The sequence below is a fragment of the Panthera pardus genome, unplaced genomic scaffold (genome assembly GCF_024362965.1).
Source record: "Panthera pardus isolate Hobbes unplaced genomic scaffold, ASM2436296v1 HiC_scaffold_15, whole genome shotgun sequence".
Classification (NCBI taxonomy): Eukaryota; Metazoa; Chordata; class Mammalia; order Carnivora; family Felidae; genus Panthera; species Panthera pardus.
The window spans coordinates 8691766-8706305 of NW_026526710.1; the positions used below are offsets into that span (position 1 = coordinate 8691766).

Here is a 14540-nt window from a genome sequence, read left to right on the forward strand (position 1 = left end):
AAGGATCAACATTTAAATCACGAAAACGTTTAAAAACAAAATAATTTGATGCAAATAAATTAAATTGAAAATGTTCAAAGAATACTTAAATAAGTGGGGTTTTTTTGGGTTTTTTTTTTTTAAAGATTTTATTTTTCAGTAATCTCTCTGCCCAACACGGGGCTTCAACTCACAACCCCCGAGATCAAAGGCTACATGCTCAGGGTGCCTGGGTAGCTCAGTCGCTTAAGCCATCCAACTCTTGATTTCAACTCAGGTCATGATCTCATCGTTTTTGAGTTCGAGCCCCATGTCAGGCTCTGTGCTGACAGTGCAGAGCCTGTTTGGGATTCTCTCTGTCCCTTTACCCCTCCCCCACTCACACACACAGGTGCTCTCTCATAAGTAAATGAACTGAAAAACACACATATATAAAAAAATCTTTTTTTTTAATTAGAATTTTTTTTGTTAATATTTATTTCTTTTTGAGATACAGAGAGACAGACCACAGGCGGGGGAGGAAGGGAGAGAGAGGGAGACACAGAACCCGAAGCAGGCTCCAGGCTCCGAGCTGTCAGCACAGAGCCCAAAGTGGGGCTTGAACCCATAAACCTTGAGATCATGACCTGAGCTGCAGTCGGACGCCTAACCGACTGAGCCACCCAGGCCCCCCTATAAAAAAATCTTACATAGGGGAGCCTGGATGGCTCAGTCGGTTAGGCGTCTGACTCTTGATTCCAGCTCAGGTCATGACCTCATGGCTTGTGAGACCAAGCCCCATGCTCTGCGCTGACAGCAGGGAGCCTGCTTGGAATTCTCTCTGTCCCTCTCTCTGCTCCTCCCCTGCTTGCATTCTCTCTTTCTCGAAATAAATAAACATTAAAACAATCAAAAATGAAAATAAAACCTTATTAAAAAAAGAAAAAAGTCACATGCTCTACAACGGAGCCAGCCAGGTGTCCCAGTGTGTTTGTTCTCTCTCTCCCTCTGCCCCCTCCCCCACTTGCATTCTGTCTCCCTAAAAAAAAAAAAAAAATTAAATTAACTCAGGAATTTATGGGAGGGGGAAGAAGTGAGAGGGAAATAAGCAAGGAAGGAAAAAGGGGGAGGGGGGAGGGGACAGAGAAGCTCTCATTCACAGAAATGAAAGAGAAGGGCAGCATTTGCAACTCTCCTGTGATAATTTAGGCAAGGAGATTCAACAGGTACTGAAACAAAAATAAGGGTTCAAGTTATCGGCAACAGGATATTCACGGGACGTCACAGTGTTAGCTGCAAAGGGAAAACTGTGTCTTACATCGATCTTGGCTAAGTGACCAAACTCCGCCTACCACCAGCGGGACATCGATCACACGGGCTCTGGAGGAGATGCAGGAGACACACACAGCATCTGACAGTGAGCATTCTAGCCAAAAATATGCACCTGATCTAATCCAGCCTCAGACTCTGCTTCCAGTTTGCAGATAACGCAGAGAAGGAAACAGTGAGACACACGCGGAATGTTAGGCGATTTGCGAGACAACCAGCCTGGACTCTTCAAGAAGTCAGTCGCAGGAGAAAGGAAGAAAACGAGGTGAGAAATGAGGAATGAACGGGTCTTAGGAAGAGAAAAGACTCTGCCGTTGGAGACAGCAACCAAACGCAGTGCGAGGATCCTGGCTGGATCACGACGGAGCGGCAAGCGGCTATCAAAGCCAGGCTGGTGGCAAGTGGGAAATGGGGCCGCTGACCGGGCATCAGACAGCAGACGTTTACTTGTCACGCGTGGCGATGTAACTGGGGCAACGCATGGAAACGTCCTATTCTTACACGACGTCTGATTAAGCATTCGGGTCGTTAGGTCTGCAATAGTCTCTCAAAAAGTTCAGCAGAAACCTAAAATCTCTACCTACAGATAAAACAAATATGGTAAACGCTAGCTGTTGAATCTAATGGACGGTGTATGGGGTATTCGATGTATACTTCTGACCGTTTTGCATATTTGAAAATGCTCTTAATCCAAAGTTGTAAAAACAGCATCTTATTAATGACGCGCTATTTACACTCACCTCATTATTTTGCACTTCTTTTTTAAATTAACTTATTTATTTTGAAGGAGAGAGCGTGAGCGAAGGAAGGGCAGAGAGAGAAGGAGAGACAGAGTCCCAAGCAGGCTCTGTGCTGTCAGCGCAGAGGCCAAGCGGGGCTCAAACCCCTGAACTGCAAGATCATGACCTGAGTCGAAATCAAGAGTCGGACGCTCAACCGACTGAGCCACCCCGCCAGCACCACTGCATCTGTGTCTATAAGCTTCTCTGTCAGACAGATGTGAGCATCCACTGGGGTCTGGAGCACCCCGCGGCATGGACTCCCCACCAGACGGGCAGACTGGGGTCTGGCTCTACATGCACAGAGCTTGCGACGGAGAGAGAGGGCCAGATGGTCAACGGGAAATCCTGCAATTCCCATGAAGGTGTGAGGACTCAGAAGGGGCGGCGGGTGTCAGGGAGCTCGGAGCAGGGACAGCCGACCCAATCTGAGCCCTGTGGGGGAACAGCAGGGGGGGAGAAAAGCTGCTGGAAGGAAGTGACGTTAACCTGAAGCATTAGAGAAAAGAGCCTGCTCGTGAGGGACAACCACCTGCACAAAGACGTGCGCGAAGGATGGTCTCAAAGAACAAGGTCTGGCTGGCTGGAGTGCGCCGGGGGCGGGAGCAGAGAGGAGGCTGTGGGACGGGGTCCGGGTCACCGCCATGCAGGGGAGTCTGGTGGATGCCAGTGAGAGACGGCATGATACAGGCAAGGAGCAGGTGTGGCTGGAGCGTGGGGGGCAGGAATGGAAATCAGTGGATGGAAACAGGACAGACGTGCAGGAGACACAGCTGGCGTCACCCGCGGGCCGGACAGATGATGAGGGGAAGGACAGGGAAGAGATGGTGGCCCCAGGGCCCCTGAGCCCCTCGGAGCGCACAGGCCAGGACGCTCTCTGGTCCCACGGCCCGGCACCTGGGAAACAGCGACCGAGGGCCGACAGGGCCCTGGGGCAGACGGACAGCGCTCGTAGGGGAATCCTGGCTGCCCACCTCTAAGAGCCTCTGAAAGTCTAGAATTTCAAACTAAGAGAGGCAACTGCGAACCTTGCTCACATTCACTCAGCTCAATCTCAGTTTTAGAATGCAGAATCGCAACCCGATAGGAAGTTGTTCTGTTTTGTTTTTTAAGTCGTTACTACACCACAACTCGGATAAACCTGACATTACAGCGCATGTTTGCTTAGATCTGTTTGAGATGAATTCCCCAATCTTCAATACGGACACCAAATCTGGAACAGCTACAACTGCATACCCAGTTTTACCTACTCTGAAAAGCCCATTTTAAAGTTAGTATGTTTCTAGAAACTCAAATATTAAATGCTAGATGTCTTAATATCGACCGCACGTAAAGGGCAGCAAAGGCACACACACGGTGAAGCCCCGGACACTGGCCTGCGATGCTGGGGAAGGGACGGTGCCCTTCACTCTTGGGATGTGTGACATGCGACGCTTACCAGGTGACTAGTGGGGGTGCGAGAGTCCACCAAATCATCCAATAATTTCTAAATCATTTGTTGGTTTTTACACACTGTTAGTATGATTTTTTTTTTTTTTTTAATATGGCACAGCTTCAAAAGTTAAATGAGATCCCCATCGGCCCCTTCATCTCACAGGGGACACACAGACCCTTCTCCTACAACTGTCCCAGCATACTGATGGAGGTTAAGCTTCCTGCACAGCCTCAATGAACAGAATCTCTCTCAATTCTGTACACAACCCTCTCTCAGCTTCTGAGGAGTTAACGTGAATAGGAAACTTTCTAGTCTGAGATTTTTATACATCCGATATTTCTATTATTACATTTACCAACACTATACTGAGTTAGGTCAAACCTGATGCTTTAGGTCAGACACAAACAGGTGTGGCAATGACAGTTAAGGGCATGGCTCCCGGCCAACGTGTCAGGTTCAAATTCACACCTTGTTAGATTAAACTTGTAATGAGCCCATGCGCGTCAGTTTCTTCACGTACAACACGAGTATGATGAGGACAGTATTCCTATTCTCAAGTGGAGTTAATATACATTAGAACACCGCCTGTCACAGACCAGCACTACATTAGCATTTGTGGTTATTATTTTTTGTTAGTAATCTCTACGCCCAACATGGGGCTTGAACTCACAACCCTGAGATCAAGAGTTGCAGGCTCTTCAGGTTGAGCCGGCCAGGCGCCCCCCGTTTGCGTTTGTTTTTATTAATAAAACAAAAGCTGTGAATGCCTTGGCAGGCGGCCATACAGTAAGTTCATCCCACTAAATGGAGGAACAAGGAAAAAGGAGACCCACACTGCAGGCATCTGCCTCTAACCTGCCTCTCCAGACTCCACCCACTCCCCCCTCACGACTGCCCTGGACGAGCACCCATCAGGGCTGGCAGTGGCCCCAGACACCACCAAGCACCTGTTGACTATACCAGGGGCTCTCAGAGCCAGTGCCGTGGGCTGCAGTTCCCACAGTGGCCACTTGAGGGCATCCCCGGGGAAGCAGAGCAGGCCGCCCGCCTCAGGATGCCAGAGGCTGCTGGGGTGATCCTTCCAACATTGTCCGCTCGGTGCCCTCCAGTTCAGGCAGGCCATATGGGCAGGGCACTGGGCAGCAAGACTTTTGGGAATTTGGCAAAGGCAATGACAGAGGTCGGCAGAGGTCGGCAACAGCACTGAAACGGGGTCCTGGGTGTGGCGGTGATGGAGGGAAGAATCGAGGGGCAGCGACTAACCCAAGGCATGGCTGCAGCACGGCATACCCACCCATGTTTAGCAGAATACTGGCCCTGATGAGGTTAGCCATCTCTAAATAAACTGATGACTGTGCCCACAATATTGGAGCGCTCAAATATGTGCTTAAAATGTGCCTGTGTGTCACTACAGGTACAGACCGGACTAGTTACTCACCTTGGGCTGCATATCTACAAGAACCATCCTCCACCAGAACATTATAGAAAGGCTGATGATGGCCATGAGGCAGGCTGTGGACGTTCATGTTTCGGATCCATTCGTGTCCCATCATGCAGGTAGGGTCCCAGCCATAGATCACACAGTTATAGCCATACCTAATTAACATAAGAGCAAGGGCAAATCAATTCCCTGCACCCTGTCACAGCAACTATGAAATATATAAACGATGGCTTGGCTTCTCTTAAGTTCATGTTCTTACAAATTTACCTGCTTTTATCCCTGTTAATAAGCATTTTTCAGGACACTCTTGGCTCCCTTTACAAACCCCTCTTATTATCAAGATAGCACTTCAGGTGGAAAAAAACAGACTTCAACGGAGAGTCACAGGACAACTGGTTATCCAAATGGAAAAAGGGATCAGGACCCAGGCCTGAGAACAGCGCACAGTGTCCTAGTGGGACAAAGGCCTGGATAGAAAACACAGAATTTGTAGGCTAGCTTCATGACACAGGACATAAAAAGAGTTCTTAAACCAGGTATGAAAAATACAGCCCATAAGGGAAAAGACTACTCAACTTAATAGTATTAAAAGGACCCAGATTCAAGCAGACTATTAAAAAACTACAGGACAACTGGGGAAACAGGAACCCTGACTAGACCTAAGTGAGGAGGTGAAGGAGTTGTTTTTTTCTTAGATACAAGAGGATGTAAATGTACTTTTAAAGGAGACAGCAAGGCCTTACCTTTTAGGTACACACACTGAAACAGCTACAGGTGAGCCACAGATGGAATGACATCTGGTACCAGCTTCCAGGGAGGGGCGGGGTTAGGGGGATGAAGAGTGAAGGCAGACCCTCACGACAACTGTTGAAGCTGGTTATGGGAGCATCGTCTGGTTCACTATCCTCGTCTCTACTCATATATGCTTGAAATTTCCATATTAAAGTTGAAGAAAAAAAAGAACGCACTAAAAAGGATAAAAAATCCTAGCCCCGAACTGGGAAAAGATATTGGCAACGTATACGCACACAGACACAAGTAACAGGATAAAGGACTAAAAACTCCTAAGAAAGACGAATAACTCAAATGAAAAACAGGAAGACTTGAAGATGTGCTTAATAAAAGGAAACCTGAATGAGCTTCTTTTCCAGGTTCACTAGCCCATCCGCGTAGTCAACCGGGGAAATGCAAACGAAAACCACAATGAAATACCAGTCGCCATTTACTCTGTAAGTGCATTTTTAAAGGTCTGGCAATAACACGTAGGGGAGAACAGGACCCTCCGCTCCCAGCCTGCCAGTGGCACGTAAATCGTAACCGGCACTGTCGCCGTGGACGTGGTTGAGTTTTGCCTAGTCAATCGACCATGAGCTTGCCCTACAGACGGGCAAGCCCTACCTGCAACTCGGATTCACGGGGATGGAGATAAACGAAGCGTCAGGACAACGAGGAAATGAGCGGAAACCCCCCCAGCTTACAGCTCTCCCATTAGAAGGCCCTGAGCCAGGACAGCGAGACTCTTCTTACAAAACGCAAAGGGTAGATGCGGTTCAGACCAGCTCGGCCTCGGGCGGCTCCCGCGGTGGCCAGTCCGTCGCGGCGGCTCCCGAGACGCGTGCTGGCAGGCACGCGTGTCCTCTGCAGCCGCGTGGGGATGGCCGCCACGGGCACTCACCTCTTATGCTTCATAATGAGCCCAATGGAGTAGCAGACGTCTCTGTGCTTCTCGTGGGAGCGCAGCTTCACCTCCACACCCACCTCCTCCTTCTTGCGCTCGATGTGCTCTAACGTGTGCTGCACCAGATAGCCCACCGCCCCGTGCTGCCCGGGGTCTAGGGTTTGAATGTGCTGGAGGATGTCAAGCACCTTCAAGACAAGACAGAAAGACTAGGAGATAATATTTTCATTTAGGCCTTTTCTTTTTTGCGGCACAGGATTTAGAGCTACCTAACCTGGCACAAGGCGGCAAGCTGGGGGCCGTGCTGATGGCCCCCACGTCTGGGAGCTGGTGGTCTCCCCTCTAACGCCGGGCACTGGTCCCACAGCAGATTCGACCAGCGGGAACATGGGAATTATTTAGAAACACGGTGGGCCAGAACAAGCGAGGGGTGAGGAGGCAAGAGCCTGCCACCCACGGACGTGTCTGGATTGGGGAACCCCAACAGAAGGTGGTAACACTCTTGCTGGTCAGTGTGGGGATTCCATTCTTTATACACAGAGAGGAGAGGGTTTTAATACATCGCTGACCAACTGGGAAGAAAAGTAACTGCTCAGCTGCTTCAATCCAGATCAAGGGGACGTGTGACAGTGCTGCCTTGAATACCCAGGGGGAAGGGGCTACACAGAAGCCACGGAGTGATGCCCGTGAGCTTAGCTGATGAAGCCGTGGGTCTCAAGGTTCTGAACGCGGACCGATCATCTCGGCTGTTTTAACTCGCAGTGCAATTCCGCACACGCTCAAGTGGACACGGAGAAACCACACCTATGTGGAATTTAAATGACTAAGCTGCTCGCGGCAGAGCTGACTCCAAGGTTATGTTTTCCTACCATACACAGTGCTGCTAAGGAAACCTGCAAAGTCAAATAAAGTTTTACACACACACGCGCGCACACACACAAAATCACTTAGCACCTATTCTATGACGCCATTTAGCAGAGGGTCTCTGACATGTTCTTCTTTTGGAAACAGGATCTTTTCCTATTCACTGGGCCCTAAGACAGAGTAGGTAAGCAGACAGAGTGACCTATATTCTAGTCCCAGATCCAGCAAACGGTTTTTACCTTTAAGTTAGTTTATTCACGTTATCAGATGATGACTAGTAACTGTCCTATTTCCTGATGTATTTCGACCCACCAAAAGTGCTGTGAAAATTAGCTTTTTGCAGGGCGCCTGGGTGGCTCAGGCGGTTAAGCACCCGACTCTTGACTTCGGCTCAGGTCAGGATCTCACAGTTCATGAGATCGAGCCCTGAGTCTGGCTCCGTGCTGAGTGTGGAGACTGCTTGGGATTCTCTCTCCCCACTCCCCTGCTCCTCCCATGCAAACACGTGCACTCTCCCCCTCAAATACACAAACATAAAAAAAAACACCAAAACCTAGTTTTTTGCAGTGTAAGATGTTATTATGAAACCCACTCCTAACCTCCAGATTGGTATTTGCAGGATCTCAGTATTTTGTGAATGCTTCTTCTCCACTGATCACTGATTCATACCAAGCCCATCACATTTATTTCATTTCATCCTCCCAACGTGAAGTATAGTCAATGCTGATTTCAAGACGAATCAGGCATCATCAAGTTAAGGAACTTGCTGGAGGTCCCAGAGTATGAAAGTGTGGAGGGAGAATGCGGACCTGGGGTGGGGGGGCTGACTCCAAACCTAAGGTCGCAACCCCTTCTTACCAGAGCAAGAGCAGGAGCATTTTAATTCATTGTTAGGAAAACTTTCAAACCCATAAAAACTGGGGTGCCTGGATGGCTCAGTCAGTTAAGCATCTGACTCTTGATTTCTGCTCAGGCCATGATCTCACGGTTCACGAGTTCAAACTCCATGCTGGGCTCTGGGCTGATAGTGAGTGCCGAGTGTTGCTTGCGATTCTCTCTCTCCCTCACTCTCTGCCCCTCCTGTGCGAGTGCCCTTTCTCTCTCAAAATAAGTAAATTAAAAAAAAAAAATCAGTAAGATTGCTTAAAACACACGCGCGCGCGCGCGCACACACACACACACACACACACACACACACACACACACACAAATGGACAGAATGGTATAACCCTAAGCACCTCAAACTCAGCTTCAACCAGTATCAACTGAGAGCCAATTTCCATCCACCACCCCACCTTTGCTTTAATTTGTACTGTGCTTTACTTTGGGGGACACTAATCGTATTCATCCTCTGAAGCTAAAAGCATCGGATCTGAACGGTGAGTTCTATTTCCGGCGCTTGCGTGTGGCTTTCCTCGTGTTCCCATGTGCAGCTCCAACTACAGCCGACCCTTGAACAACACGGGTTTGAACTGCACGGGTCCACCTACATGAGGATTTTTTCCAGTACGGGACCGTAAATGTATTTTCTCTTTCTTGTAATTTTCTCAGTAACATTTGCTTTCCTCTAGCTTACTTTATTACGAGAATATAGTATGTTTCACATAAAACATGCACAATATGTTAACTAGCTAGTTGTTATCCGAGAGGCTTCTAATCAACAGCAGGCCATCAGTTAAGTTTTGAGTCAAAAGTTATACATGGAGGGGCGCCTGGGTGGCGCAGTCGGTTAAGCGTCCGACTTCAGCCAGGTCACGATCTCACGGTCCGTGAGTTCGAGCCCCGCGTCAGGCTCTGGGCTGATGGCTCAGAGCCTGGAGCCTGTTTCCGATTCTGTGTCTCCCTCTCTCTCTGTCCCTCCCCCATTCATGCTCTGTCTCTCTCTGTCCCACAAATAAATAAAAAAACGTTGAAAAAAAAAAAATTTAAAAAAAAGTTATACATGGAGTTTTGACTGTGTCAGGGGTCAGCACCCCTACACCTCCCCACCCCCAACCCCGCTCCGTCTGTGCAAGGGTTGACTATAGTTACTTTTTAAATGTTTACTTATTTATTTATTTATTTAGAGAGAGAGAAACAGAGCATGAACAGGGGAGGGTCACAAGAGAGAGGGAGACATGGAATCTGAAACAGGCTCTAGGCTCTGAGCTGTCAGCACAGAGCCCAACACGGGGCTCAAACCCACGAACCGTGAGATCACGACCTGAGCCGAAGTCGGACGCTTAACCGAATGAGCCACCCAGGCGCCCCAACTGTAGTTACTTCTGACCACACTTCTGCTACATTCTACAGATACAGCTTCCCTCCCTAACTAGCAGCCCCTCCCCTGCAGATAAATGCAACAGACCTATCTTGGGAGTCTTGTAAGCACAGGGGAAGGCTTAAACTCCCTTGTAGCATCAGGAAGAGACAAGGTTCAGGGGTAATTACCACTCCCTGTCCCCAGATGTGCAGATGACGGGGTGAAGGGAGAGGGCAGAAACAGAAAAGATACCACGACAGGGGCCTGGTGTGCTCCTGAAGGACAGTACTGATGATAGCGGCAGGGGTGGGGGGTGGGGGGCGTTATGACGTCTCCAAACACATGTCTAGGCTGACAATCCCCAGAGCCCACAGTTTTGGGGGTAGGGATCTTGGAACACAGGGGTCCGTCACTCATGATTGGCAACCTTTACCGTAAAGAGCCAGAGAGTGACTGCGGCCTTGTGGCCCACATGGTGTCGGACCCAACTACTCTCCTCTGCCCCCTGTGGCTGGAGAGTAGCCAGCGATAAAAAAGCAAGCAGATGGGCCTCTTTCGAAATGTGCCTTTGATAAAACATATCCACAAATCCAGGCAGCAGAGTATGCTGACCCTGTTCTGTCCCAGCTACAGGTTTCCCCTGTGGCTCTCTGTGAAGTGCCTGGCTCCATGCTGCAGACCTCCTTGGCTGTGGGCTCTTCTGCTTTTGGGGCTTCAGCCACCAGACGCTGATACGGGGAGCCCCTGCCAGATGTCCTCAGACAGCTGCACTCAATGGCCCCGGTCGTATCCAATCCAACAAACCCCAAACTGAACACTTTCTCCTGCCCCTGAAACAAGTCTGTTTTCCAAACACCCGTTTTTTTGAGGGGTAGGGGGCGAGGGGCAGAGAGAGAATCCCAGGCAGGTTCAGCACTGTCAGCACAGAGCTCAGTGCAGGGCTCGAACTCACGAACCACTGTGAGATCATGACCTGAGCCGAAATCAAGAGTTGGATGCCCAACCAAATAAGCCACCCAGGTGCCCCAATACCCAGTACAGAGCCCAACATGGGGCTCGAACTCATGACCCTGAGATCAAGACCTGAGCAGAGATCAAGAGTTGGATGTTTAACCGACTGAGCCACCCAGGCGCCCCATCCAAATACCCACTTTTAACGCGCCCAAACAGTCTCCCTTGTTGGAAAATCTGGATATCCTCTCCCTCATTATCTAACAAAGATCTTAATCACTCGTCCAAACCATTTTTTTGAGCACCTCCTGCGTCTCGGGCCTTGGGCGGAGAGCCAGGGGGGCCGCTACCCTGAAGAACCACACAGATGCGGTCCTCGCCCTCAGGGAGCCCGGTCCCTGGCGAAGGCACAGTACACACGCAGCCACAGTGTCCTCAGAAGACGTTCTGCGGCAGGGCAAGCACACGGCTGGCAGAGCAGGGGACCTGGACTGCCGCGGATGGGCTGGGGAAGGGGTTTCGGAGGCGCAGCCAATGGAACCGAGGCCTAAGGAGAGGCGTTTGGGGCAGCGCCGGGGCGTGCACCAAGCACTGAGGCGAGAGAACACGGTCGAGTGGAGGGCGCGGCCGGGCAGCACAGCGTCCAAAAGGGGCGACCGTGAGCACCGAGGCAGCTGAGGCTGGCAGGGCCAGACCGCGGAGAATCTAGTAAGCCATGATGAAGAGAATGAGCCTGATCTTCACGACACCGAGGCAGCCACTCAGAGGGCTCCGAGCACTGAAGGGGCAGGGCCAACATCTTCAGAGATTGCTCCGGCCCCAGTGTATGGAACAGGTTCCGAGGGGTAAGAGTGGAGGGGGGAGAGCAGGCAGGAGGCCTGGGCGGCAGTCTAGGAGATGGGGCCGCGTGCACACGTGCAGCAGACACCCGGGCATGCGGGTCTGGAGCCCGGGGTCCAGGCAGAGCGTCCGTCGGGGGCGGTCAGCCTGTGGACGGTAACTGAAGCAAGGCCAGGTGACATCACCTCGGGGAAAGGTGTTCACCGAAGTCTAGAAACTACCCTGCGGGGAAGAAACATAGGACACGGAACTAGCAAGAGGCTGAGAACCATGGACCAGACTCAAAGGAACAGAGTGTTTTGAGCAGTGAATGGCCCTCAGTGATCCAGAAAGATAAGGAAAGACAAGTATCTGTGGATTCGTCAACAAAAAGAACGGTTTCTGTCAAAAGGGGTCATTGGCTTCCTTGGCAAGAGCGGCGTGTGGAGGGGGGAAATGATCCCCATGTTCTGGGGCGCAGGTGGGAGGCCAGGCATGCGGCCATCTGGGGCTGGAGTCCTGCAGGGGAGGAGATAAGGAGGCGGCCGCAGGGATGTCATGGGAGCGCGTTTCATTTCTTCCCCAAAGATGAGAAAGATCGATCGGAGTCAGCAGAACGCCAACGGCAGACAGCAGAAACAGGGAGTTGTAGACAAAGGAGAAATAAAGGAAAACAGAGTGGGATCTGGAGCACAGAGAGTTGCCTTGGAAAACCAGAAGGGTATCTTTTCCAGTGAGACGTAGAGGAGGGTGAGGGAAGGGAGGGAGGGCTATGGGTCAAACTGAGGAGGGAGGTCTGGCAGCAGGAAGCAGAACGGGCCCGGGGGGCTGGCTTCACCGTCCCCCCCGTAGCCCGCTGGCCCACAGGGGTGAGGCGTGCGGGTGGGCTCGGGCACCGAACTGCCTGTGCACGATTCCTAACGCCATTGACGCCAGCGCGGGTGGCCTCAGCGGGTTACCTGACTTCCCGCTGCCTCAGTTTCACTATTTACAGAATGACAAAAACCCAGCATCCACCCCACAGGGTTGGAAGGAGGCGTCTGGTGCCAGTGACGTTTCAAAATGTGACCACCCTCCACTGTCTCTTCCTGTCACAGCCACAAGGACCCTGGACTATGACGACAGTGACCCGGAGGGCTTTTGTTTCTTCACTCTTCCTGATTTACTTCAACTGAAAACAAGCTGACTTTCCAGTCTTCCCAGTTTGGGAACTAATAAGGCCACACTAATTCCAAGCCTTCCAGAAACTGATCTGAAAAATATGTACACAGCTGCTCACGTTTCCATGCGCATATAGGAGTACGGGCATACAAACCCTTGTCGGGTGGGCCCACAGTGCCGGGCCCGTCCACCTCCGTGCCAGGCACAGGCTGCCCCTGCCCATGGGAACAGCTGCCCTTTCTGCCCTCCGAAATGGTTTCCCACCCTTCAAGGTCCACCTCAAACACTTTCTCTGGAGAGGAGCCTTTCCTCATGGCTTCAGTGTCCCCCGGAAATTTCCTCATCAGAAGCCCCCGTGTTCCCACTCTCTCCGGTGGCGCCCGCCTAGCTCAAGTGCACGCTCATGGAGGGGAGCGGCTTTGCATTCCTGATCCCCGCATGAGGGGCCGTCTAAGGTGCTCAACCCCAGAAGCAAACGAATGGTCGTCATGAGGAAAAACGTTCTGCACGTAAGCAACTGGCATCTTGTTTTAGTGCCATCTGCTTGGCAGGATGGCACTCTCGGTCATCCACGGAGGGTACTGAGGTATTTCCCCAGTGCACAGCATGAGTACTGAACGGAGTCCATCATCAAAGAAAGGTAAGGATGCCAGAGCTCCTGCAGACTTTCCCCCAGGGCAGATGTTAACCTTAGCCCTTCTAAGGCTGATGTGTAATTTAATACAGAATTTACATCTAAAAAGTCATGCTTTGAGAGGGTTTCAGCATTCTACAAATTATCGTGACATTCCTTAATTGAAGAAAGAAGTGACAAGAGTTAGTTATGTATAGCCCAGCATCAAAAATAAAGTGGGGGAAAAAAATAAACGACTGAGCTGTGGATAAGAGGGTTCTGGGAAGTAGGCGGTAACTTGGGTAGAGGGTCTAGTTCTGGCAGACCACAGGATGTTCCGGGAGGACATCTCCTACTTGGACTACAGATGACCTCTTAAGATAGGAGCTCAGGGATGTTCCTACCGATGGGTCCTTTCTCAGAACGATTCCACATCTTTGAAGTGGGGAATAAATGAGATAGTTTAAACCTAAGCAATGTGGGGTCATACTGTTTACCCCTCTCTAACAACACGAACGGATGATTTTATGCTGACGTCCCTGTGAGCACTCGCAACAAAATTCTCTCGCCAGGCTGCTCTAAACAGACATAATGATTAACATATTCCCCTGGAAAAGCCAGCGCGTGACGGAAAGGCGCAGCCGCTCCCACGCTATAACACACCCTCGCACTCAGACACCTGCTGCACCCACAGCTTGCTGAGGAGCGTTTCTGATCGCAGACGCCGCGGTCCTCTGAAAGGGCTTGCTGCTGGCCACAGGGGACATTAGAAAAAGGAGGAGCCCAAGTGGGACTGTATCAGAATCCACAGTTTTCAAAGACGGAACCAGTCCGTGAAACCCAGCAGCTGGACCGGAACACAGCCAAGATCTACTTTTCCTTTGTTAAACAGGGGTGCTCACATGGTCAGTGTGAGCACCACCAGCACTGCTGGAGGGTGAACACTTGAAGTTCTGCTTCCCCTTGCTGAGTCAGGGTGACCCGGGGGGAACCCGTGTGGGCACCAACAGGTGGGTTGCAGAGCTGAGGCCTTGTGCTTCCAGGTGTTTAAGGCATGGACCACAAAGAGAACAGGCAACCCCTGGCAGTGTAGCCAAGTTTTTTAGATTTAAAGGAGACAAAAACCATTTAATTGACAGGCCAAGATGGGGAGAGTGAATAAATTCACGTTTATCCTCCAGACTGATATGAGGATAAACTTCCAAGAGCCGCCTTTCAAGCTAGAGTTCCTCTCTAACGCAAGTGCAAGGCATCAAAGTAAAATAATTAC

At 50.7% G+C, this 14540-nt stretch overlaps 1 protein-coding gene across 2 annotated transcripts in view; it reads right to left on the bottom strand.

Moving 5' to 3' along the window:
- FBXO21 (F-box protein 21) overlaps positions 1-14540 on the bottom strand; it is a 46168-nt gene that overhangs the window by 5961 nt on the left and 25667 nt on the right. Inside the window, exons 10-11 of one of the 2 annotated variants that reach the window (XM_019467334.2) lie at positions 6618-6829; positions 4940-5097 (exon numbers count right to left, since the gene is read on the bottom strand). In XM_019467334.2, the coding sequence (XP_019322879.1) occupies positions 4940-5097; positions 6618-6829 (370 nt within the window). The remainder of the gene's footprint in view (positions 1-4939; positions 5098-6617; positions 6830-14540) is intronic. The other variant, XM_019467335.2, reaches the window with a different exon arrangement.